At 44.5% G+C, this 27,689-nt stretch overlaps 1 protein-coding gene across 1 annotated transcript in view; it reads left to right on the plus strand.

Moving 5' to 3' along the window:
* LOC138251216 (tachylectin-2-like) overlaps positions 1-27,689 on the plus strand; it is a 52,007-nt gene that overhangs the window by 12,435 nt on the left and 11,883 nt on the right. The window contains exons 2-3 of the mRNA XM_069205632.1: positions 5,113-5,959; positions 7,539-7,719. Coding sequence (XP_069061733.1) covers positions 5,113-5,959; positions 7,539-7,719 — 1,028 coding nt within the window. The remainder of the gene's footprint in view (positions 1-5,112; positions 5,960-7,538; positions 7,720-27,689) is intronic.

Raw genomic sequence — 27,689 nt, forward strand, 5'->3', positions numbered from 1 at the left:
ACCCTCTTGTACAAAGATCAATGCATAATGCAGAGAGATTTGAAATATATGTGTTGTTCAACTGGGAGCCAGTGGAGGGGGGCCATGGAACATTTGACGTATTGATGTCTAGAAAGATTCATAAGGAGACGCACAGCCGCATTCTGTACCACCTGAAGTCTCCTTACCACATCTTGGGGTGAGCTAAATTAAAGAACATTACCATAGTCTAGGCGGGAAATTATGAGGGCTTGAACAATAAGCCTTTTGTCTAGGAATGAGAGTACCTTAAAGGTTTTCCTTAGGAGCCTTAGTAGACTAAAACAGGTGGCAGCCAGCTTTTTTGATTGAAAGTCCATGGTGAGATGGGAGTCCAGCCAGACTCCTAGACTTTTTATATTTTCTTTAGGCAGAGGCAGGCTTTCCAGCCCTTACAGGACTGGCGACAGAGACCTATGAAGAATATGGTTCCCCAATATCATCACCTCAGTTTTGTCTTCTTTTAATTTAAGTTTGCAGTCAGCCATCCATCTGGCTACTGCTTGGAGACATGGGGTGAGTTGGGGTTGATCCCAATTAGAATTTGTGGAAAGTGCGAAAACCAGCGGAGTGCCATCTGCGTAGGAGACCAACTACAGACCGTAGGGTTCTACAATCTTAGCTAAAGGCAGCATATAGAGATTAAACAGTGTGGGGCTCAGTGAAGAGCCCTGAGGCACCCCACAACTGAGGGAAAAACTGTTGGAGAGGTAAGAACGATTGAGGACTTGGAAGGTCCAATCCTCCAGAAAAGCAGAAAGCCATTTCAGGGCACAGTCATTCATGCCTGCCTCGAATATTCTTTGTACAAGAATGGTGTGGTCTACAGAATCAAATGCCGAGCTGATGTCTAACAAAATGATGGCCACGGAGCCCCCTTGGTCAAAACGACATCTCACCTCTTCCACAACTATAAGCAAGGCAGTCTCTGTGCTATGTTGGGCTCTGAAGCCCATTTGCGTGTCGTGAAGGATATCATGTTCCTCAAGAAAGCCTGAAAGGTGTTTGTTGACATGTTTTTCAATCAGCTTGGACACAGCAGGAAGCAAGGAAATGGGTCTGTAGTTGTTGAAGAGGGTGGCATCAAGATTAGGCTTTTTTTAGCAGCGGCTTGACTATAGCATGCTTCCACTGCGAAGGGACGTGTGACTTGTAAGCAATTGTCTGTCCTTCATTGTATAATATGTACATAAACCTAAAGTGATTAGGGACTATCCTTATCATCAAATTAGATATGTTGTTCCGAGTCTGTGAATGTGCAGCTGCAATGATGTCTTTTTGCAAGTCTCTAACAATGGACATTTGCTCTCCCTTCCAGTCTCCCTTCATAAATGTAGTAGTGATGAAGTGGTGCAATTGTTCCACTCTCTCTGCATCATGCGGCACTCTACCTGCATCAAGTGGTAGCCATTTTGAACACATTTTAAAAATCGTACATTTGAAGAAAAAACATGTCCTTTTTGAGGGTGTTTGGAGGCTCCAGTATTTCCTATTTTGCTAGGAACTCAATTATGATCCCTTTTGCCTTGCTGGACACATTGAAATAGCCTGATTTTGTATAATTCATATTGTAACCTTTGTTTGCAAGTAGCATGGCTGTTCTGTCTACACATCTATTATGTATATATCATCAACATAAAACATTACAATCCTATCATCCTGTGACAGCTCAATGATTCAATTTGAAATGATCCATGGGCTAGTCTTATATTCAAGTGAATTTATGTTGCCTTTAGATAAATGTGTATGCTGTTAAATACTTTCGTTCGGTAGCCGTACTCTGGGTGAAATATTCATTTGCTACATCAATTGTGATTTTATATTTTACAATATAACTAAGTGAGATCTACTGACATTGTAATACATTTTCATAATAAACAAATCAAACCTGTGGCCTCTGACATAAGGTTTCCAAGAAAAAAGAAGCATGCCTCTACCTGGAATGTATCATTAACCTGTACAATAATCAACTCAAGCCTAAGCATTTACGCAGGACAGTCATGTAGACAGGCATGTTGTTAAATTAAATCACACAGATTAAAGGCCTCATTAGAAGTTTGGCGGATGGTTTTCACCATCTGCCGAACGTCCGACGGGGAGGTTGCTGCCACACTGGCTACCTCCCCGCCAGAGCCATTAAGAGTTTCCCGCTAGGCTGATGGGTGGAAATCTCGGTTTCCACCTGCCAGCCTAGCGGGAAACAGGCTACAGCATTGTCCCCGGCTCATAATTGAACAGGTGGCAAAGCTGTAGCCAGCAGGGTGCACCAGCGCCTTCGCAATGTTCACTGTCTGCAAAGAAGACAGTGAACATTGCGAGGGTACTGGATAGGGCGGCCTCTGCACTGCCCATGCCAAGTGGCAAGGGCAGTGCAGGGGCCCCCCTGTGGCCCCATGCACCTATCCCCACCAGCCTAACACCACAGTGAGCGAGGTTGTAATCCGCAGGGCGGCGCTGCATGCAGGCGGATTAAGATCTCTGCCACTGCCAGGCCGCCGGGATCCAAGATGCTGGTGGAGCTGGTGGTTCCCTGGCAGTCGAACCACCAGTTTTGTTATGTGGTGGTCAGACCGCCACGACCGCCACACTCATAATTGGGCCCTAAGTCTTCAAACTTTAAAGCAGTGTAATACAAGTCCACTATTAAATTGCCATTGACTTAATCACATGCTTTTCAAAAGAGGTCAGGTATAATGTCTTTGTTGTAACATGTCATAATAAAGGGTTCAGACTTATTGCATCTGACGTAATATTTAATAATGAACTAATTGTGGACTTGTCGGAGGGCTAGGTACTTACCTTGCCCAGTCCTCCAACCCGGCCTGGCCCTTGCAGACCCAGCTTTAAAGCTGTCCCAAGGCTCCCAGCCTCACTCTCCTGCTTCTCACCTCTGTCTCCCTGCTTCTTGTCTCTATTTGGTAATCCTCCTTTTATCTGCTCTTTGCCTTTCCTTTCAGCTCTTGTTTGCCGCATTGCATGGTTTCTCTCTCTCTCTCTTGATTTGCCTCATTGCCATTTCCTTACATTTTTTGCACTCTCAATCTTACTGGCCTCTTGCTTTTTGCCCTCTTTTATACTCCTGTATGCTTTCTCTGTTGTTCTTCCCCTTTTACGCTCTGCTTTTTGCCTCTTTCCTTTCCACTTTTAGCATCCTTTCTCTCTGCTTTTAGCCTCTTTTCTCTCCTCTTTTTGCTTCCTTTTTTGCCACCTGTTCTCAGTCTTTTTCCACTTACATCCTTCCCCCTTTCCACTTACACCCTTCCCCCAAAGCCTCCCCCATTTATTTCCTCACACCGCGCTCTCACCTGCTCTCCTGCTGCTCCTACTGCTCACTCTAGTTCCACCCACAGTACCCTCCCACACATACTCAATGCCAGTCACAGTGCTGGTGCGCAGCATATGCACACAGCGGGTGCCACGCTGGCCTGTCAAAGGCAAACCTATCTGAACCCATCCACATCCAGCGCCACAAACCCTGGTCCTCCACCCACCACACTCTCGAACTTTACTCCACTGCGGCCCTCCAGGCCCTGAACCGCCGGACATTCCTCTACGCACTGCACCCAGGCCTCCCTGGCAACAAGAAAGGTGCGTTTTCCTACACTTCCTGTCACTTATCCCGCACCCCCACCCACCCACATCCACTCCCTGTCACCATCCAACACATACAACACAGCCCAAACCATCCCCCACACAACTCTCAACCCTTCCTGACCTGACTCCTCCTCAACACCAGCTCATTCGTCAGATTTGACATTGAAGTCTGGGACCTCCTGAATGACGTCTCACCTGACCTGCTCTCCCTGACAAAAACTTGGCTCCTCAGACTCCAGCCCCCAGCATCACGACAGATACAATATGGCCCCTCCCCTTTTTTATAGAAATGGCCCCCAGGGCCTAACAAGCCTCAGGGGAGGGGGGCCCACACAGCCCCTTTCCTTTTACTTAAAAAACAAACAGTCATGGGGGATGGGGTCCCCAGGACCTTTGGCCAACCCCCCACTGTTCACAGCCTTTGTGGGGTTGGCCCTATAGGGTGGGTTTGGCTGCAGCCAATCCCCTGCCATGCACTGCCAAAGGCTGTTTGCGGCAGGGGGCTTGCATTTACCTATGGTGATTAAGTATTACTTTATGTAAAAAGCTCTAGAAATTAACTGAAAAAAACAACGTTTCAAGTAACGTTATAGTTAGGTGTGATAGAAACATCAGTTTTAGTGTAAATAAAAACCCTTAGATATGTTCTGAATGAATTGAGATGCCAGAAGTGAAGCCATAAATGTTGTCATATGTGTGTGTTTGTATATAGACTAGCTGCACTGTCAAGTCAGACTTAAAGTAGACTGCATGGTTTTGGTAAATATTACATATTGAGAGGCAGAGTTACTCCCATTCGCTATAGCGCAATGCAGCACGAGAAACTGCTGTCCTGCATGAGATGGAGAGGGCAGGAATATGTCAGATCTCCTGAGTTAGGATGCATTACGCCTCCCCTGGGAAGGCGTTGCATTTTGACTCATTCCCATGTTTACTATTTTAGTAAATCTGGGAATGCGCCAAACACCATGGGTGCATGCGTGGGAACACCCAAGTTCCACCCATAGAATAAATCCGAAGGGTAGAGAAACGCAAATTTATCAAGCCGCTCAGGGCCAAGCAAGGTAGCTTTGCGTGGCTTGGGAAATCTGATTTAAGACTTGCGTTGTCAGTCTGGGCCTGAGTATCCAATATTAAAGAAAAAATATAGTTGTACTGTAGTCATGCCCACCTTAGAATAGATTGCGACAAACAGACAATGCATAACATGCCCACTGTAATGAACATGAAGATGCCAACTTTCTTTAGAGGGAAAAACAGAAGCAGTGAATGGAAAGGGAAGAAATGGGAAAGCCAGGAAGTGAACTGGAGCAAAATCCAGTCATGTGGTTGTCAGTGGCCTTCTATATTTGTATTAACTATGCCTGACATGTACCAGAACAATATTCGTCCAAGGGGAGGGGGTGTGGTGGGGGAGGCCGGGTGCGTTCGCTGTTGCCACACATGCTTTTCCAAGCTGCTGTGAGGGGGACTAACAGGTGTTTCTATTTTGCATCCTAGAGACCGTGCTGTTCGCCATCGATAGAAACAACCAGTGCATAATCGCTCTGCCCCCCCAATCACCCAAGGATGATTTCAATAATCGAGCCAGGCGACTGGGAAAGCTGCACAACGCCAGCCACGTCTTCTTCAATCCAAAAGGTCACATGTTTGTGGTGCGGGGAGACGAGCTCTTCAAGGGGCCATCGCCTTTCTTGCCGTGGAATGACTGGTTCTCCCAGGCCAAATGTGTGGGCAGAGGTTTGTGGGACCAGTGCAAGTTCCTCTATTTCAACTCCCAGGGTCGCCTCTTCGCGGTGACCAAAAGCGGCGCCTGGTACGTGGGTCCCGAGCCTGACAACCCACACGTGCCCTGGGTCTATCGCCAGGCGGGCAAGATCGGGGGCAGCGGGTGGGAAGCGTTTGATGCGCTCTTCTTTGACCCAGATGACACCATGTATGGTGTGCACGAAGGACGGCTTCGAAGAAACAGCCCCCTGTCCACCACTGACGGCACCTGGCTGGCGCACAGCTTCGTGGTTGGAGAGGCTGGCTGGGATCAACTGAGCCACTTTATGGGCTTCAGCTCTGACGGCAACCTGTGGTGTGTCTCTCAAGACGGAAAGATGTACAGAGGACGGCCACCCTCCAAAAAGGACGAGCCCTGGCTGAAAACAGCTAGAAATATGGGCTCGGGCTACAACTCGTACAAGATGTTGGCGTTTACGGACGATAAAACCATCCAGAAGGTTCTGAGCGTCGAATTCCTGACGGACCTCGGGAAGGTCCTGAAGCTGGAGCCGGAAGTGGTAACAGAGAAGGTCTATGACAACAAGGACAGCTCAACCACCCTTAAGGCAACATTTGAGCAAGTATCCCACCTTTATTATGAGCTTGATTTAATGGATGGGCTTAGAGATCATAACCAATTCGGCTCTGATACCCATATCTTCACCATTTACATACATGTCTGGTCCACCGAGCATGCGCACTAGCTGCAAAAGACAGGCATGGCCCAGTCACCGATGCCATTTTGCTACAGCCAGAGCACTACCACATGTGTTATTCGACAAGGTAGCCCAGTGGATCAATGCATCTGCTGCACATCTTTTTCACAACCTGTAGGTGTCTGTTTCTACGGCTTACTCTGCTCTACAGCCTTCACAGGCTGTTCAGTGGAGTACCGCTGAGCTAGGCAAATGTCACCATCTGCCATCCAGAGCTAAAATAGGCTTGTGAGGTTTACGTGATGTATAGCTAATAAACTGTTATCATCACTGATGTTTATAGGACTCGTCAACTTCCATTCTCAGAATGAGTTGGGCCCGAAGAAGAAAATAAATATATCTGTACTTATATTTCCAAGATACATAGTATTGGTAATACATTTTTGAAGCGCTTAGAAACAGAAGTGTGGATGAAGCGCTATATACAAAGTTATTATTATTATTATTAATTTCCACCAGCAGATACATGACTGAAGACAAGTGGAGTCATGTTTGAATATATACGAACCGTGGATTCCCACGGATTCCATGGCCATAAAAAGAGCAATCTTCACTTCACCTGTAAATCTGTTTCATTTACTTCCATATTAAACTCAGTTTATTTCTTGAAATCTCTGACCTCACTGCTTGAGCCAGTGGTTGCAGGTGGGGCCTATTGCTACTCATTTTTGGGGACTGGCACTTACATTTCCTCATAGCACTTTGACCCTGAGCAAGAGGGAGAAAAACACAAAAGGGGGGAAAAATGAGGGGAGAAGGATGAATAAACAGTGACAGTGAAGGGATGCAGATTGAGATGGGGAGAGGTATTTACTGGTGGATGAAAGAAGCATGAGGTCAGATTAAGAATACCCATTCGATAGTGCCTGTCCCTGTGATTGGGTAAAACACTAGGCCCATCACTCATTCTTTTGCACAGTAAGTGCTGCCTGCCTTGCACCTTGGCCCTGTGTAAAGCGCTCTGTATCTCTATTGGTCCAGGACTGCTACCTGGCCTTTTTCTACCACCCTGGCCTATATTTTTAACTCTCTACCAGTCTAAAATATTGAAAAAAGCAGTGAAATCCGGCATTTTTCATCATTTGAAATCTAAACCCAAAACAGTGGACGAGTGAAGAAATTACTTAAAAGTGTCTTCACGCATTCTAAATAATTTTTTTTAAATGAACTAGTTTGAAGGGCTGCTTGGTTTGTCCACGGCTCTACTTGGAAGATGTGCTGAAAAACCCCATGGTACCCTCGCAGGTGACAAAACCCTCAATAAATACACATAACGTAACATAGCAACATTCATGTAGAGGTATTCTTGCTGTCTCTCTAGCATGACCTATTCTCTTCTCTCTGTACAAGTTGCTTGGGCTTTCGGAGGCTTGTCCTGTACATTTCCCTTCCTTTGTAAAGTATTGGAAGCTCAGAATGTTCTCTCTTTGCTCATTTCAGAGTCAATAAAGTGTACATCGCCGAGAGCCAGTTCACCCACCAGCATGGCTTTGATTTTAGCCTGGAGGCGGAGACCACTTTTGAAGCAGGCATCCCCCTTGTGGGCAAATCAAGTGTCCGGATGTCCGCAAAGGCATCTACTTCCCACTCCTGGAATTTTACATCAATCAACAGAACTGAGGTGAGGACTCCTTCGCTTTTTCCAATGATATCTTAATGATTTTGAGGGCCCCTGTTTGGAACAACTTTGAATTTTATTGAATTTTATTATTCTTTCTTGCTAATTCAAGCCCTACCTTGCCTTACATTAATGAATAATGCTGTAAAGGTTACAATGCCAAAATACACAGAAGTGAGCTAGAGAGAAATTTCACTTTCCCAGAGGGCCTCTTGAAAGGTAGGGCCCTGGACAATTGCCTACCTTACTCATGTCTTAAACATCTCTGACCTTTTCTTTCATTTATGACGTCTGAGGGATCGGCTACCCCGCACTGCATAGGGGTCAGCAATTGCAAGTCAAAGGGAACCTTCACTATCCATGTGTCCATCAGGTAGCATTTGAGTATCTTTATGTATTCGTGATCCACTCATTTGGATGTCTGTGCTCCTACTAATAATTTCCCAGCATGATTTTGTGGGCAGATACAGACCTGACAAATCACACGGTGCCACCGTGTGTCACACGATTTCGGTTCCCTTCACATGGTGACCCGGTGAGGAGCCAAAATCACACTGTGGTACGCAAGCCATGCTGGAAACCACTGCACAGAGTGGATTTCCAGCTTGTCTTTTGAGGCTGCAATCAGACAATGTCCATTAAGGGGTTTGAAAACACCCCAGCACATCACCAGCAGCCTCAACAACTTTTTTTTTGTTTTTATGGCGCAAGGAGGAGCTTGATGGGGGCAGGTGACGAAGACAGAAAGTCTCTTGGGGCATCAATAGCATAAAACCCAGCCTCCTCCAAGGCCACGATCCCTCCTCACACAGCCACTTTTGTTTGGAAGTTAGCAGGTCTGAGGATAATAGTTTGGGTCTTTTTCTCCGCTCTGAGCTATGTAAAAATGCCACGGGTCTATTTTTTGTGTGATAATTTGTCAGTATGATTTGTAGGCTGGTCTTGATTTGGGTCAAAGGCAGGTGTGTTTCCGTTCCATGTCACCACAATGGGCACTTTTAACACTAGAAGGAAGTTCATTGAAAATGCTGTAGTATTAAGGTATACTTCAATATGTTCCTGCCTGAAAGTTGTGATGTGGAGCTGTGTATATTAATTTTCTAATTACAGAACTAATGCAGACATTTATGTGTGACATTGGGCACATGAAACTGCAATAATTTAGTACCAGGGCAAGTTGTATTTGCAGACGTGAATGTCTCAGGAACCACAAGACAATTGGAATACATGGAACCTTGGGCCAGATGTAGCAAAGGTTTTTACCCATTCTGTGTTTATGGGAAAAAGTGTTTGTACATATGGCCCTTTATCTCTAGTGGAGGCTGGTGATCTTTGATAGAGGGAGGGAGTAATACCTACCAGGAGTTTTTCCCATTCTTTTTCAAAATCGACCTCAAACGTGCCCACTCCCTCTCGCATTTACTCTCTACCACTCGCTCACTTCTAATCACATTCTCTCACTTACTCAATCTCACTCCCACTCACTTTTATTACACACAAACACACTCATACTCACTGATTCTCCTCCTCAATTTGAAATACACTTACACACACTCACTCTTTCACACTTTACTAACTCCTGGTCCAGGTACGACTGCACCTGCTGTACCTTTGATAGCTATACTCCTGACTCATTTCCACTCCCTCACATAACCTCCAATCAGTCACTTCTTCTCACACACTCACGTTCCTTCACTCAATCCATCATACTCACTTTCACTTATTCATACATACTCAAACTCAGATTCTCACTTACTTTCATTCTTATTGACACTCGAAAAAAACACACACACACACACACACACACACACACACACACACAATTTCACTCAATTCCAGTCACTTACAGCCACTGACAAACACATACATATATGAACAGACAAACAATCTTTCACTTACCTTGCTTCCTTTGCTGACAACTTGGAGGCTCCATTGCAGCAGCAGAGCACACATTTGGTGATGGGCATTGGAACTAGCAGCCCATGATTTTCAGCGAGGAGCCAGACAGAGAAAGAGAAGAAACAGCAGGTTTGAAAAGGGATGTTTCATCCCAGGCACTCTCCCAGCTTCCTTATAGCATTGGAACCAGGGCCCTATAAGAAGCCTGGACAGAGCTGGGGATCCTGCACCTGCTGCTCTGTGTGGCTTCTTCCTGGCCTCAGGGATGCACTGACGTGTGCCCTGACAACCACATTATAGCAGATATACTGAGGTGCCTTCTGCATGTGCAGTATGTCTGTTAAGAAACATGGACTGGGACTGTACTCGAACAACACCGCCCAGACGTGCGCAGTTGATTCCGAAGCTTATATTTCCCAGGATGCTGTGTTCACAACTGTCATGTCAGTTTAGTTTATTCAGCCTGGAAAATGAGCTCTGCATGCCACAACAAATTTCTTGCAGGATGTCCTATCTAGTGCAGAGCTCTTCCAGTGCTAATGTCTACCAGATGTAAGAAATGTACCCAATCGTCAGGAAAAATGGTAAGACCCATCTCCACAAGCGACAACCAGAGAGCACTCTGCTCTTTTCCCTGTGACTACGGACAGGGTTGGCTCTCCAGATATTACAAGGCTAACTTGAGTTGCAGCTCGAAAAGCTTACAGAGTTTCAGTCAGGCTCTTCTTCCCCTCCACTGTGCTTTGAAAAAGTCTTATTGCATATTTTGACTTTGTAAAGAGTTTAAAATTGGAAAAGCTTGGCTCATTCTACATATAAAATAATTCATATTCTATGAAATGACTGTTGGTTAGCAATTCAAGAGTACATGCACTAATCTTTGATGGACACTTCACACAGATTCCTCACCTGTTGAATCCTGCCAGGTAGCATATTGGGTCAGGAAACATGCAATTGCTTCTGCTCACCAGCAGGTATCACAATCAGCTTCCATTTTAGTTCCATCCAAACCCAGTGTCCATTCTTGTCCCAACGAGCCAACTGGCCCCCCAAATTCACTTGTGCTAGTGGGCTCTCCCATGGTCTTTACTGACCCTGTTAAGGGTCCACACATGGTGCCTTCAGCTCAGTCAACTAACCACCTACTCTAGCGTCATCAGTATTGAAAGTGTCATCACCGCCCCTAGATCCTTCAGAACAATCTATTGCATGTTGTTCTATACTGCATACTGAAGCAGAACCCTGTTTTTAAAATGTGTCTCCCCCACTCTCTCTGTATTAACTTTTTTCTCAGATGGAAGTCAGTTTTGGCTGTGATTCCAATGCCTTTCAGTGGCCTAACATAGTTTCCCATGATGAGTAGGATGATAGGGAGCCAGGCAATCTACACTTTTTGCATTAGAATGATGCAATTCTTGACGATTTCTGGCCATTAAGCTACTAAGAACCCCTTCCACTGAGAAGCATGCTTACTTTGTAGTAGTAAACATGAGAGTAGAAGAGGTGTTTAAACTCCCTCTTCCATCACAAGAGAAATATCGAATTTCCTTACAGAAATCCTACTGCTTAAGTCTTTACTTCTGATGCACTCTTAACTTTCAGTGAGGCATTAGTAGCTGGTTGGTCTAAGCATAAGATGCCTTATCTGTTAGCCAGCCCATTTCCAGATGCCACAGACCAACTGCTGTGGAACTAATGTTTCTGATGCAACACCGTTCTCCTGAGAGTTTGCTGGTGTAAGCCATCAATTGCATGGAGAGGAATGCCCCTTGCATTGTGAACAATCATGATCCCCTGAAGTGCCCAACTGCCAGTATCTGGTTTCATTTTAGCCCCAGCGTCACACTAATCAAGTGTGTGTGAAGGCGTATTACAACATGAGCACAGTCATTAACCTGTCCTCTGATCTGGGGAGATGCACTAAGAGTGCCTGTTAGAAATGGTGTTTCTAGTTGGCAGAGGAATACACCCTTGTCCAAGCAGGGACCACAGTCCTAGTAAGGGTAAGTCACAACACAATCCAAATTATTTTGTGCCCACCCTCTTTCAACTCGGTACTGAACAGTCAGGCTTTACTTAGAAGACAATGTGTAAAGCTTTTTTTGCGATAACTCATACAATAACACAGTGAAAACACCACAAACACACACCACACAGGTTTAGAAAAATAGAGAATATTTATTTGAATACAAATAAAGTTAGAATAATGAATATCCAATTTAAACAAGCAAAGTTATGAATTTTTGAAGATTAACTCCCAGTAAAGCGCTTAGAAACACAATAGCTTCAATTGAGGCTACCACGGTGTCGTTGACTGAGTCGTTCCCAACAGTCCAACGCCACAGGCACGGGGCATGGAGTCGCAGAGACCCCGGGCATAGTACCTTTAAAAATGAAGAAACAAAGATGTCACACGGAGTCTTGGAGGTGAGGTGTCGCAGAGGCCGGTGCGGCGTCAGTCCTTTCCGGCTTCCGGGGAGATGAGGCATCACTTCCACACTGCGAGGCCGGGGAGGCGGGCATTGGTTTTGTCCGTTTGCAGGGTGAGCTGGTGCAGCGTCGGTGGCGAGGCGTTGGTTCCTTGTGACCCGGCAGGGTCGACAGAACCAGTCTGTCAAGACGTAATGTGACAACTTCACAGTGTCACGATAACACTGCGTGGCATCAGCAGCATTGCTGCAACATCAGATTTGCATTAAAGGCCGCAGTCATTATGTGCAGCAAGGTCCACAGGGCTGGAGCAGGCTGCGGCATCGGTGCTGGCATCGCTGAAGTCGTTACTGATGTTGCTGAAGTCAAAGAGCTAGCTAAAAGCTAGTAGATCAAGTCTTTGCTGGGCCTGAGACTTCAGAACAGGAAGTAAGCTCAATGCAAGCTCTCGGAGAGCACTTTTGTGGAAGACATAGTCCGTCCAGCACAGTCAGAGGCCAGCAGGCAGCAGGCAGCAGGGCAACAAGCAGGGCAGGAGTCCTTCTCGGCAAAGTAATCTGGATGAGTCCTTTGGGCAGCCAGGCAGGTTCTCTGACAGAGTTCAGGTATAGATCCAGAAGTGTCTGATTTGGTGGGGTCAGAGACCCAGTTTATATACCCCAAAATGCCTTTGAAGTGGGGGAAGCTTCAAAGAGTGATTTTGAAGTGCACAAGTCCCCCTTTCAGCCCAGTCCTGTCTGTCAGGGTCCCTGTGGGGGTTTATAAGTCCTTTGTGTGAGGGCAGGCCACTGGCCTTTGAAATGTGAGAGGGACCCCCTCCACCCTTCCTGCACAGGGAGACTCATTCAGTATTCAGATGAATGCAGATGTGACTGAGCGTCCTGTGTTTATGGCTGTCTGAGTGGAATACCCAAGGGGAGCTGTCAAACAGCCCAGACCAGACGTGGATTGTAAACAGGCTGTAAGGCACAGATAGCAGTAGGTGCAGAGAAACACCCACTTTCTAGAAGTGTCATTTCTAAAATAGTAATACTAAACTAATTAACTTCACCAGTAAGCAGGATGTTCTATTACCATTCTGGCCATACTAAACATGACAGGGCTAATCCTTCCAGGTCAGAATCTACCACTTAAAAGTATATGAGGGCAGTTCTGATGATAGTCTATGAGAGGAGCAGGCCTCACAGTAGTGGAAAACAAATTTGTGGGTTTTTCACTACCAGGACATGTAAAACTCAAGTACGTGCCCTGCCTTTTACTTTTATACCACCCTGCCCTATCGGTTACTTAGGACCTATCTTAGGGATGACTTATAGGTAGAAAAAGGAGAGTTTAAGGCTTCACAAGTAGTTTTAAATAACAAGTCGATGTGGGAGCAAAACTGCCCACACAGGCCTTGCAATGGCAGGCCTGAGACATGGTTAAGGGGCTACATATGTGGGTGACACAATCAGTGCTGCAGGCCTACTACAAACGTTCAATTTACATGGCCTGGGCACTTCTATTGCACTTTAGTAGGGACTTACAAGTAAATTAATTATGTCAATTGGGTGGGAACCAATGTTATCATGTTTTAGGGAGAGAGCACATGCACTTTAGCACTGGTTAGCGGTGGTAAAGTGTCCGGAGTCCCAAAGCCAAGAAAAATGAGGTCAGAAAAAGAGGAGGAGGAATGCACAATGTTTGGAGTGACCCTTCAGAGAGGGCCATTTTCCAACAACATCCACGTCCAACCTCTAATGCTTCATTGTAGCCATTTTATACAGATTTGCTCTGAAGAGCTTCCCACTGCATCCATAAGCTAGAAAAAAAGCCTTGACATTTGTCAGGCTGCAAGGTATGTTAGCCTCCTACACCTGACTGATGAACTTTGCACACAAACAGATTATGCAGTGGAACTTATGTCTTTAGTTGGTGCAGAATTGGAAAAGATTGATGTGAGACTTGCAGTGATGGATAGTGGGCACCAATCTGATGGCAGGCAGGCTATTCCATCCTCCTTTGCAAGTGGCCACAGTGGTAACATGCATCAAATAGTAACACAAGCATTATTTCTCTCAAGGGTGTTTGGACAAAATGGAAATTCAGAGTCTACGGTCCCCGTTGGAATAATGAGAACACATAAACCTTTTGGACTAGCATTCCACAAGGCTAGCCTTCAGGTAGTTTGTGCCATTTATTTGTGACATTTCGTTCAATTTGCTGAACAACAATGTGAGTGCCATGTATTACTGTAACAAGCAGGGCTCACATGCCCTTAGTCTGAGTAATCTGAGGTGTTTGTGCACAGTGAGTCTCTCAGAGGAGATGCATTTAGTAGGCACCATCTTGTTGACCTCTAATGGCATTGATATCCAGAGATTTTAGGAATTCTTTTCCCTATGGGGCAGGCACTGGGTGGACCTGTTTGCCTCTTTGGAAAATGCTCAATGCCTTTGCTTTGTTCTCTTCAGTTCCACCCTCTAAGATCTCTAAGGTGTGCCTACAAAAAGATGAAGTACCACCAAAAGAGCAACTTTGGTATGACTTTGGCCTTCTATATGAATTTTCTACACATTCTGTACGTGTTCTGGTACTACGTCATTCTGTACACATTATGCATGACCTGTATGCATTCCGGCCACTTCCTTGTCTGTTCTGTTCTATTATGTTCTAATGAGGCAAGATCAATATCTTGTCATTTTAGTGGCCTTGAAGAGTCCAGTACTCTGAAACTCTGACCCTGGACCTCAGCCATCCACTTCGACTTACTCTTCAAGGGAATCTGTTCTGCCAGCAGTAGGGCAGCATGCTTCATTGGAACCTCCACAGCCTACGCCTTCATGTGGAAAATTGGGTGGAGCTAGCTGAAAGGCTTGGAACTTGCAGCATAAGTAGTTTATCATTCAGACCACTTACCACCCTTTGACCAAATACTGTGTATACTCCTTCCACATGTGTGTGTGCATGCATGTAGAGGAATATTGGCCCCTTAGAGGCAAAGATGTCAGAAGTTCTATTGCTTGATTTGTTCTTGGCCCAACAGGGTTACGTTGTGGGCATGGTTAAATATTGCTTATAGCCACTTTCAGCCTTTCATTGTCTGATGGATCAGCCCTCATTGTTCAAGTCATCTACTGTGACATCTTTCTTTTAAGATCCTTCTCACATGTTTCCCCTGCTCCTTTCATCATGCTGCAGTGAGACCTAAATCTTGTATCTGCTCTTCTGATGTGTGAACCCTTTGCACTGTTCAGCCCCACACACTGAAAACGGTGTTCTTCCTTTCAATCACCTATTTGCCTTGCTCTACCAGACTTCGGGTGTTGTTGGTTTAACCTCTGTATACAAATGTAATCCCAGACACACTGGTATTGTGAACATGTGTGTCCTTTCTGCCAAAGTGCTATCATCCTTTCATGTATGCCCGTCAATTGCTTTTCTTGTGTTCTTCTCTGCCCAGATCCTTTCAAGGAAGATAAGCGATTACACTGATTGGGCCCATAGTGTTCCCCAAGGCCCTACATTAATGGGACTAAAAAGTACTATGTTGATGATCATCTGTTTGCTGGTTTTACAAATGTGAAAAAGAAAAAAGGTGGTCCTAAACTAAGCCTTATCCTGATAGAATATTGTCTGCACCAAAATGTATTAAGCTTTAGTCAAAAATGAGCACCTAAGCATCTTATGGCTTATTTCATCACAGCAAAAGCTTGTAGGAAGCTGGCTGGTGTGTTGTGGGTACTTAAGGTACTTACACCTTATACCAGGTCCAGGTATCCCCTGTTAGTGTAGTGTAGGCAGTGTCTAGAAGCCAGGCTCTCTAGAGGTAGCTGTGGATGAGCAGCCAATGCTTATCTAGGAGACATGCAACGCTCTTGCAATACCACTGTAGTCACACAGTACCAACACACATGAAAGAAAATATTCAGTGTTATAAAAATAAAGGTACTTTATTTTTAGTGACAAAATTCCAAAAATACCTTAGAGGCCATACTCCCTTAGCAGGTAAGTAATATACACAGTATATACACTAGAATGCAGAAAAAGCTGTAAAAACAGTTAGAAAACAGTTCAAATAGTGAAAATCACAGTAGGTTGCAATGGACCTGAGGGGACACAAACCATATACTAAAATAGTGGCATGTGAAAGTCTCCCACCTAGGCGAGTGTAGTGTGTAGTGGGGTGCTGGGAGTATAACAAAACACCAAAGGTAAGTAATAGAATCCACCCCAGAGCCCAGGAAAACAGGAGTAAATCACAATATGTTTCCTAGAACACACAAGAAGTCATAATAGAAGAATATGTAAAAACCAGAAGAGACTGCAAGACACCAACAATGGATTCCTGGACCGGAAGACCTGTGGAAGAGAGGGACCAAGTCCAAGGAGCACTGAAGAGTCCGAGAGAACAGGAACCCCTGCTAACCTGGATGAAGGTGCAAAAGAAGAACCACCGGTGAGAAGACAAAGTGAGTTATGCATCCAAGAAGACAGATGCGGGTTCCTGGTTGGTACAGAAGATGTCCCACGCTGGATGGATGATTCTGCCAACAAGCCTTGGCACATGCAAAGCATGCGGTCAGCGGAAAATGGTGCTGCCCGGGACAAGGGGGGATCTGGTGGCCTCTACCCAGAATGGGAAGGCAGAGGGGACTCTCAGCAACTCAGAGAGCCCTCAGAAGACCAGGCAGCGCAAACAGGAGTCCCACAACACGGAGACAAAGAAGGTGCAAATGGAGGCCCACGCAGCACAACACAAAGGGATCCTATGCCGCTGGAGGACCACTAAGGAAGCTGTGAGTCACAGGAAGGAGTGCTGGGAGCCGGAGCTGTGCTGTGCATGACGAACTTTGTGAAAGGTTGCACACAAGACTTGGGAACTGCAAATAATGCGGTGCACGGGGTACTGTCTTGCGTGGGGAGGCTAGCTCTTACCTCTACCAAAGTTGGACAGCTGAACCTTAGGACCTTCGGGACAACTTCAGTCCACCACCCGTGTGGCTGGATCCACCCGCATCATCAGGAAAGGGGACCTACGCCACTGGCCATTGCTGCAGAGAGGTGCCTGCAGAAGCAAGGAAGTGACTCCGTCACTCCACTGGAGATTCCTTCGGTTCTTCTGGTGCAGGTTGAAGACAGGCAGTCCTTGGAGGATGCATGACCTAGAAACAGTTGCAGTTGCTGGAAGGAGCTGAAGATACAATGTTGCAGAAGTCATTTTTGCTTCTTTGTTGTAGTTTGTAGAGTTCCTGAAGGGTTCAGCTGTGGTTCCATCGGTAGAAGATGAAGTAAAGGATGCAGAGGATGCCTGCTGGAGTCTAGCAATCTGAATCTGAGGAAGCACCCAGGAGAGAGACCCTAAATAGCCCTGAAAGGGGGATTGGTCAGATACTCAGGTAAGCACCTATAAGGGGAGGGCTCTGACATCACCTGCTGGCACTGGCCACTCAGATGCTCCCAGAGTACCCCACCACCTTGGAATCCAAGATCGCAAAACCCAGGGACACTCTGGAGGAACTGTGGGCACCACCTCTGGGGTGGTGTTGGACAGGGGAGTTGTCACCCCCTTTCCCTTGTCCACTTTCACTCCAGAGCAGGGACTGGGGATGCCTGAACTGGTGTAGACTGGATTATGCAAGGAGGGCACCATCTGTGCCCTTCAAAGCATTTCCAGAGGCTCTGGGAGGCTACCCCTCCCATGCCTGTAACACCTACTTCCAAAGGAAGAGGGTGTAATGCCCCTCTCCCAAAGGAAATCCTTTGTTCTGCCTTCCTGGACTTGAGCTGCTCAAGCAGCAGGAGAGCAGAAACCTGTCTGTGAGGTGGCAGCAGCTGGGGCTGCCTGGAAAACCTCTGAAGGCTGGTATGGCTGTACTGGGGGTGCACTGTGGAGCCCCCAGAGTGCATGGCATTGTAAAACCAATACTAGAATCAGCATTGGGGTACAATTCCGAGATGTTAGACACCTTACATGGCCATATTCAGAGTTACAATTGTGAGGCTGGACATAGGTATTGACCTATGTCCAGCGCACGCGTGAAATGGCATCCCCGCACTCATGAAGTCCGGGAAAATGACCATGGATGATGTGGGGCACCTCTTCTAGTGCAGTGGTGCCCTCACACACAGGTACTTTGCACCCAGCCTTCAGGAGTGGAATGCTTGACATATAGGTGACGTATAAGTGACCTGGTGCAGTGTAAAGGGCTGTGAAATGGTGCATGCACCATTTCACACAGGCTGCAATGGCAGTCTTGTAGAAGCCTTTGCATGGGCTCCTTATGGGTGGCAAAAGTAATGCTGCAGCCCATAGGGATCCCCTAGAAACCCAATGCCCTTGGTACCTAAGTAAAAATACTAGGGACTTATAAGGGGGCACCAATATGCCAATTTGAAATGAAATACTGGGTTACCAGTATGTAGTGACACATTTGAGAGGAGAGAGAGCAAAATCACTGTGGTCCTGGTTAGCAGGACTCCAGTGACACAGTCAAACACACTGACATCAGGCAGAAATTGGGGGTAGAATGCCAAAAGAGGGTACTTTCCTACAACTGCTGTACAAGTTGCATCCAGAAGCCAGGAAAAAAGTGGGGGGTACTGCAACAAAGTGTCAGTTTCCCACAACCATCATTTAACAAGCAGAGGAAACCAGGGAGACTGTAACCAGACAAACAAATTAGAAATACTGATGCTCTGTCTTTCCTCGCCCTGAGCAGAAGCCTCAATATCAGAAGGAACAGGGGAAAGGCATACAAGTTTCCCTGAGGGCAAGGACAAGAAAGAGCATCCACATTCCAATCCTTCTCTTCCTTCATCCTGGATCAAAAGAGAGGAGGAAGGGTGTTCTGCTGATCTGCAAAAAACATCGATCACCGGAACTCCCCACCGCTTGTAAATCTCCAAGAATACTACAGGGTCCAGATGGAAATTCTGAGAAGAAGGGAACGCCCTGCTTAGCTGATTTGCCTTCTGATTCAGAATTCCATGAGTAGAAAATGCTCTAATCCTCTCTAAATGAACCTTTGCCCACTGAAAGATGTATTTTGCACACCTAACCAAGAAGTAGAATCTTGTGCCCCTCCTGCTTATTCAAATAAGCGTTTGTTGACACATTGTCTGTCCTTATGAGTAAAAATTTTTCTCTGTTGCCCTCATAAAATGTTTGAAAACACGATGCAGTACTTTCATTTTCCAGTTGGAATATTTTCTCTGCTCCTTAGGACCCCATCTTGCCTGAACAGTCTTAGAACCCATCCAGGCTCTACAACCCTTCTTGCTGGCATCCGCTGTTATGATCAACCAGCTCAGGGGATGTAGATGACAACATTCAACAGGTGTGCTGGATCTAACTAAAATTCCAGCTCCTTCTTGACCTCTTTGGATAGGGAAAGTGTCTTTCTCCAGCGATCTGAAACTTGATTCCAGATCTGGAGAAAAAGGTTGACAAAGAAATTGATATGCTATCTTGCCCATAGAACCAGGAACATAAATGCCGCCAAATCCCTCTGAATTTTTAACCAATCTCTAGCAATCAGATGACTTTGCTTGAGAAAGTTTGGAGATTTAAAATCATCATTTGTTGCCTTATTACAGGAGAGGAAACCAGTCCAACTTCTGTCTGGAGCCTTGCCCCAATGAACTCATGTGATATTTCCCAATTTATCAAAAATCCATGATGATGTACCACCTCTAGAACTCTGTCCTTCTCTTTGTTTATTTGATACTCTGATTCGGCAATTAATCGTTCAAGTAGAGATGCAAAGTACCACTTATTTTTTGCAGAATGCCTACCAAAGGTTCAAGTATCTTTGTAAAGACCTTGGGCATAGACTGGATCCCAAACCATAGGATTGCATGCTGCAAATGATGATTTCATACAGCAAATCTTAGATAACTTTGATGATGAAATATTAAGATATGAAGATAAGCATCTTGCAAATCTACAGCTACCCAGTAACGCTTTGGTAACACCATAAGATTTATATTTTGTAGAGTGTCTATTTTAAAATGTACAGCTTTTATCCTCTATTGACTCTCTTCAGATACAGGACTAGTTGGAAGGCTCCAGAGGATTTTCTCACCAGGGAGAAAATGGAATAAAGCCCTTGCTCTCTCTCTTTCCTGAGAACCAGACCTATTGCTTGTTTTTCTAGAAATATCTATTTACCCTTCATCCAGGCCAATGCTTTTTCTTTGTAGTTCAGTAGAGGAGTAGGATGCTTACCCAGCTTTGAGGCTTGGATTCAGATTCTATCATGTACCTCCTGTGAATGATATTCAGAACCCATTGATCAAAAGCATCCTTTTGCCATTTGTGAAGTAAACATTTCAGCCAGCCGCCAACTGGAAATATCTCCTTCTCGGCATAGTTAGAATCTTTGCTGTTTTTGACTAGGCTTGAATGCTGAGGTTTGGTACAGGGTTAGGATGCTTCCTGAGTTTGTAGGCCTGGATTCAAATTCTGTCACACAACCCCTGTGAATAATATTCCTAACCCATTGATTGAAAACATCATTTTCCCTTTCTTGAAGGGAAACTTTCAGCTGCCCTCCTTCTCAGCATAGTCACAATCTCTTCTAGTTCTGACCATGCTTGAACGCTAAAGTTTGGTTCAGGAGTAGGTTACTTCTCAAGCTTGAAGGCCTGTATTTAAATTCTGTCACATACCTTCTATGAATGATATTCAGAACCCATTGGTGGAAAACAGTCTTTACCTTTTCATGAAGGAGAAATTCAGCTGCCCCCCAAATGGAAACATCTCCTCCTCAGCATAGTCAGGATCTTGGCTGGGCTTGAAAGCTGAGGGTTCTGAACCCCTTTCTTTCCCTATAGGCAGAACACACTTCCTTAGAGATGGCCTGTTATAATAGGACCCCTTTTTCCTGTCCCCATAGTTTCTTGAAGAACTGCCATTTATCTTGTAGGGCAAAGTGTGCTCACTGTCTTTAAAAGCCCTTCTCACTATTTGCTCTAGCTAATCCTCAAACAATTTCCCGTCTTGGAAGGGAAACTTCAATTATGCAGACTTTTCTGCTGCCTCCGCCTTCCAATCCCTCAGCCACACGTCTTCAGGCTAAGACTGAGGCATCTGTTGCTAGAGCTGTAGATCTTACAGAATCACAGGTGATATCCAACAGGATTCTAACTTGTTGTTCCATGTTAACTAGTAACTCAGAACAAACTTCTTCCTCCTGCATGGCAGCTGCAAGACATTCTAAATCCTTCACTAAGGACTGCGCTGTATAGGAGGAATATGTCCCAGCATTAAGCAACATGTTATTGGTTTCATGAGCCCTTTTAATCACCTTCTCTATTCCTTTATCCAGCTGATCCTTTGGTGTACAGTCCTCTGGGCTGACTGATGGGTGGCCAATCAGGGACGCAAGCATAGCATCAATCTTAATAGAATGCAGAAAAGTTTCTTCAGCTTCTCCCAAAATATACATTTTGTGAAGGAATCCAGGGATATTGAGATGATCTATATCGTTCCATTCATGCTAAATTAGAGTCTTCATTTGTTCATGGATAAACAAGGAAATGGTTGAAGGCTTAGAACAGTTCTTCATTTTCCAGGAAGTCTTCTACTTCCCGAAAACTCAAGTTACATCTCACGTGATCCAATACCCAGGTCAACTCTTCTCCGCATATATATTTACCACCAAGGATAGATCTTGTGCCTGGTTTAGAGTCTGAAGAAGAATCATCATTGAGCTTATTCATCCTCCTGTTCTTTCCTATTTTAAAGCCTTTGTGACCCATTCCTTAATCAGGTCTCGAACCTCAACAGCAGAGATAGCCTTATCCTCTTGATGTGTTCTCTTTTCTTTACAATTTCTGGAAGCCCTTCAGTGAGTTTAACACAACAATGACAAAAAGCCTAACCTCCTTAAATATAAACTTTATAGCTAGGAGTTAACCAGTGAACTGGAAGTAAACTAATTGACTCCAATCTCATGCAGCCATGTTTTTAAAACAAATGAGAGATAACCACTTTATCCCCTTTTCTCTGTTTGTTCTTTTTTCTATGAGGAGGAGGAATAGATCCTTGAACCTGAACCTCTCCTAACAGAAAACTCTTCACTGAGGAAGACCCACTGATAAGAAAGCCCTCTTCCTTAAACAACAAACTGCAGTGTTGCTAAGGGATGAGAAGCAGCCACTCATGTCTTTCACAAATAATGCTATTAATGAGGCAAAGAGATGTGCATGTTTATAGTAGCATGTCTTCCATCGGGCCTGAATTCAAATACATGAATGGAGAGGTGTGCACTTAGCATACAATGCACTGTCCCTGAAAACATTCCAGTGCATACTATCAATCAATCAATTATTTTTAGAGTGCGCTACTCAACCATACGGTCTCAGGGCACTGTGGGGTGTGTCCTCAGGGTTCGGTCGAACAGCCAGGTCTTGAGGTCCTTCTTGAATTGAGGTAGCGATGGCGACTGTCTGAGGTGAAGAGGTAAGGTGTTCCAACCTTTTGCTGCCAGGTAGGAAAAATATCTTCCTCCAGCCGAGGACTTCTTTATGCGGGGTATGTTGGCGAGCGACTGCTGGGAGGAGCGGAGAGGTCTGGAAGGGGAGTCCCAGGTGAGGCGGTGGTGGAGTCCGATATTGTGCAGGGCTCTGTAGGCGTGTACGAGGAGTTTGAATTCGATCCTCTTCTTGACCGTTTCTGCTGTCATAAAAACAGTTTCTTGCTCACATATTTTGCTGCTGTCAGCTTTTTCCATGGACCAGAAAATTATTTTAACTGAAACATTTTTAGAAGTAAACCTAGGAAGCTGTATGGCAGTGATTTTTATGTTTGCGTTAAACAGCGTTGAAGGCATTTTAATAAGTGGATTTGTACAATGTATTAATGTGGTAAAAAAAAAAAATCCATAAGCTATATGCCATTTATTGAATATGAAGTCAACTTTGAATGAGAGAGTACCATTCATAAGAGGGTAACCAAAAGACAAAACTCAATCGCTACTCAGATACCCACACTATTATTATAGCCTTATAGCCCACCATAGAGGGCTATACAAGACATTAAAGACCTGCTCCAGCATTAAACAAGGGAGCAGGACTTTAATTCCGATATATCACAGCTAGGGAGGTCTATAAGGCTATTAGAACACTCAACTACTAGAGGGCAGAATGCTTCAATACATACATCAAAGGCCTCACAGATCGCAAGGGTATTTAGGGCTTCATGAGGCCTTTGTTCACAGAAACAGCTGTGACTGAAAACATTTGAATGCTGGAGCTCTGGGCTTCTACCAGTCATTAAAAGCCCGGAGCACTCCATTGTTTTTAACGATGCTTCCCACATTCTAATGTTCTAATACACCTAACTTCCTAATAGGTATAGCAGTGTGTTAATTCTCAAACTAGAAAGATCACCATTAGAATGCAGAATCCACTTTTGTTATTGAACAAATAAGACTTGCTTCGACCACCCGTACTTTTAGCTATTTTGAGTGGATCCATCATTGGTGTGGAAATCAGGATTCTTTAAGCATCTGCTAATCACATCGCCAAATTTACTTGAAAATTATTCAGAAGGTCGATTGCACACTGAACCGTCCCAATGGTACCAGACACATTTGCCAGCTAAGAGCTATAATTCAAAATATCAACTCCAGATTAATTGACCTCCAGGATAATTGTGACTATCTCATCAGATGAAACCATCTTGTGGTAATTTTAGAGCTGTTGTTTCAGAATACACTCATTCGAAAGCATGCTCCATCTTGGAGGGTAGCTCAATGGCACTTTTGCAGGATCCATGCTTCTTTAGTTGAGAGTGTGAACATTTCATGCAGGGGCAGTCATCAGCATCTTCCGACAGTTCAAGGTACTACACAGAACTTTGGAGCTTCAAGTTATGTTGGTCGTAGAAAACCTTTAATTTGAGACTTTGTAATAAGGCAGCATTGACTGATGGGATCTGCATAAGCTTTCGCTGCTTCCCTTTACTGAACAGGTTTGGGTTGTGATAAAATATTAGGGCATGATTCACAAAGGTAAACTTTGTAAGTTTACAATTGTTTGCTATTCACAAAGGAATATACTAGATGTATCTTTGTGAGTGGGGATTCTATGCACATAAAACGTTAGTAAAGATACTACTTGTAAATCCCTTTGTGAATAGCAAACAATTGTAAACTTACACAAAATTATAAGTTTAGCTGTGTGAATCAGGCCCTTAGTGTCTTGGGGAAGTCTATCCAAAAACAAATGTGTAAAAATACAAATTCTCAAAATGTTTGTTCTTTTAGGCATCTGACCTGGATCCAAGAAAGGGACATGTCTGACTTCCTTGGCAGCAATAGCCATCTGGGATCTTTAAACTCTTGAAATGAAATGATTGCTTATTTGACTCAAGGCATTCTCCCCTACTCTAAGGTTTAAGAGCTTCTTTAAAGCCTCAGAACATTTCCTTCACTGGCTTGTGGTCTAAAAGTTTTTTTCATTCCCAAATATTGGTGCCTCTTCTTTTCCTGATAAATTTCTGAATCAACACTGATGTAAGAATTCTGTGACAGAGAAAACAAACCAGCTGGGAGAAACGCTGTGTCCAAAAATAACTTTGCATTTTGCTTTGAACTCTGGAAGTGACTGATTGACCATAAATTAGATAATTTAAATCAGTTAATTATCAGAGCGCAAGCAAGCACCAATTTAGTCTCAGCAGCTTTCTGCTGTTCTCTGATTATAGAAAGCCTTTCATCCCTTCCTACCTTTTTAAACTCAGTTTTATCTGAAATTAAGAGGTTTTCATCCTGCTCACTGTCTTCAGCTACTTAGTTAAATTTGGGGTCCCACCCAGATTTGGCACCGAACAAAATCAAAATTAAAACATTCTACGACTATTTCCTTCCTGTAAAGAGCTTAACAAACATTAAACCAAGCCAGAATGAAACCATCAGAGTTCCCAAGCAAGGTACTTCTGCCAGCTCAGACTGTCAAAAGGGTTGCCTACCTGGAGTCAAATTCATGGAACCAGTTCAGTCACCCTATGCTCACTGAATTCCACTAGCAGGTTTATTAAAATCATTCTTATTAGAGGTAGATCCTTGCGTGCGGCATGCACTAAGCAAGAGAGAAAAGAAAAGTCTCCGAAAACAGCAGAACAAAAGGCTGAGTCTCTCCTTAGCTGGTAATGCAAATAAATGTCAACAGCTGGCTTAGGATGATTCACGAAAGCCCCAGGAGGCAACAACCCCAACTTTGCCAACCGGTCCATCTTTGGTTAAACAGGATGGTTTGTCACCACCAAGTGAGTCTGCGCAGTTTACCGACCAGCGCCCCTGCTGATGGGGATGGAACCACATCTGAAGAAGTATTGTGCCCCCCTCAAAAAAAGCAAAGTCATCAGCTCGGCTGCATCTATTACTACAAGTTCTGGGGGGGAAGGCCTTGTTGATATCATAGTAACGTCAACAAATCATACCACAGCTTACAAAACAGCTTGTTGTGATATAGTAGGACTGAGAGTTGACATCTTTTTTAGGTGCCTCTTAAAATTCGAAGTAGACAGCTTCCCCCATCAATTTCAAGTTATAAAGATTCTATTTATTTTGCTGATCGCTTGGAGGTGAACATCTCAATCTGAGTGCCCAACTGCTAAATACCTTTTTAAGCCAGAATACTGCTTGAGAGGTGCCCATGACATCTTGAATATAGGGAACATTTTAAGACATTTCTAAGCAATTCTGGAGCTGATTGACATTGGATCTGGTGATATCGTTTCCATCGAATTTCTTCCCCAAAAGGACTTACAGACCTGGAAAGCCACTCGTGTGACATTGGTCTCTGTTGCTCTAGCACAGTCAATTCTTGCCAGAGAAGATGCATTTAATTCCTGGGATATAATGATCACTCTCCATAAGAATCCTGGCTACCCTGTTGTATTGTTGTCTGAACCATCAAGTCCTAAGGTCCCCCTTGAGTTGAAGCCATTTTCAATTTTGAAAGGTGCGGAGGGAAGCTCCATTATACATAATGGTATAGGAAGGACAGATGTTGGAAACCAGTTGGGGGCTAATTGGGATTTGTTGCCTTCAGCCCTACTGCATCGGCGGTCTGAATGATCTCTGTGGGAGGTGTCTCCTATGCCAAAGCACAAACCGCTGACATTATGTTCTTGGAATATCAGCGGGGTCGCTCAGAAGATCGAATCTGTGGACTTATTGTCATTTTTAAATTGCTATGAAATAATTGCTCTGCAGGAAATATGGGCGGAGGCAAGCTGTCCGTTGCCAGGGTTTTTTTGAAATTTGAAAAGTTGCTCATTGAGAGTATAAAAGTGGCCGTCGTAGGGATGGGGTATCTATCTATGTTGCTGTTAAATTAAAAGGTTGCATAATGCCACTTGTTTGGAGGAAAACTGGCTTCAGGGTATTAAAATTAGAAATTGGAGATCACAGCAAACCTACTTTGTGATGAATGTTTACATTGCCCCGGGATCAAAAGAAAAAAGGAGGAAGTTGAATCATCTGATGCAGATTCTGAGTGACTTAGCCAGTGAACATCCCTATGCTGATTATTTGATAACTGGGAACTTTAACACAAATTTGTTTCAAGATACCTCTGAAGTGTTCGAGGGTCCTGATCTTTGTAACTATCTGTTAGTTCCCGAACAGTCAAGGCCAAGGGACTGCTTTCCTAGCCCCTTGGGTGAGTATGTGGTAATGCATTTAAACAGCAATGGATTCAAAGTTCTGAATGGCCGTTTGCCACAAGACACTTTGAGTTGGATGAGATCCGAAGAGCGGACACGTTCCTATTTGGATTATATCATCTGCAATATGGAAATGTTCCCCTTCGTTGAAAATTTTTCAATATCCACTCAGTGTGAGTGATCATCGACCCCAGACTGTAGTTAGAAAATCTAGCCTTCATCACCATGCTGTGGCTTGGGCTGTGGGTGGCGGCGTATGTATTGAGACTTTAAAGCTCATAATGGAGTTCCTCCACTAGTGGCACAGTAATGGCTGAATGTGTTAACCAGCTAGACTGTGCAGTGGCAGGCAATGTGCGTCCATTTAAGCTATGGGCCAATTTTGCCTCCTTCTTATGGTCAAGATTTCATAAACTTGTAAATAACTCTATTTCAACTACGCAGTTTGTTGTTTCAAGGAAGATTCAGGAGTTAAAGAAAGCTCGTAATAAAGCTGCTAGGGCAATCAGGAAGAGCCATGGCTCAAAGGTCTTACAGATTAAGTTTAAGGAATTGCAGAAAGATTACAGGAAGGCCATTTATGAAGAAAATCAGGGATGCTCTAATCTTTTTTGGGCAAAGCTTATCAGCACCAGCAAGGGCTCAAATTCATGAAAATTGTGATCCCTTATTAATAAACTAACAAAAGGTCAAGGGGCGTATTGTGCTGTTAACATCTCAGAGGGCGCATGGGCTTCCTTTTTGGACAGACATTTTTCTGTAAGCAGGCCTGCAGAAAATCAGCCGGGCGTGGGGGTGCAGACCTCCACGTTAGCACCAATTAAATTTTTGCTTCAGCCATTGGGGCCCGTACCCTCAATCATAAGTCACGACTTTAACTTCTCATTGTCTTTGTCTCATTATCTCCAAGGCAAAATGAGATTGGGTTCCTAGTTCCAACGGCCTTCTGCAGGTGCTGTTCAAACAGCATACAACCTATTGGGCA

This window comes from Pleurodeles waltl, chromosome 1_2, assembly GCF_031143425.1.
Source record: "Pleurodeles waltl isolate 20211129_DDA chromosome 1_2, aPleWal1.hap1.20221129, whole genome shotgun sequence".
Lineage (NCBI taxonomy): Eukaryota > Metazoa > Chordata > Amphibia > Caudata > Salamandridae > Pleurodeles > Pleurodeles waltl.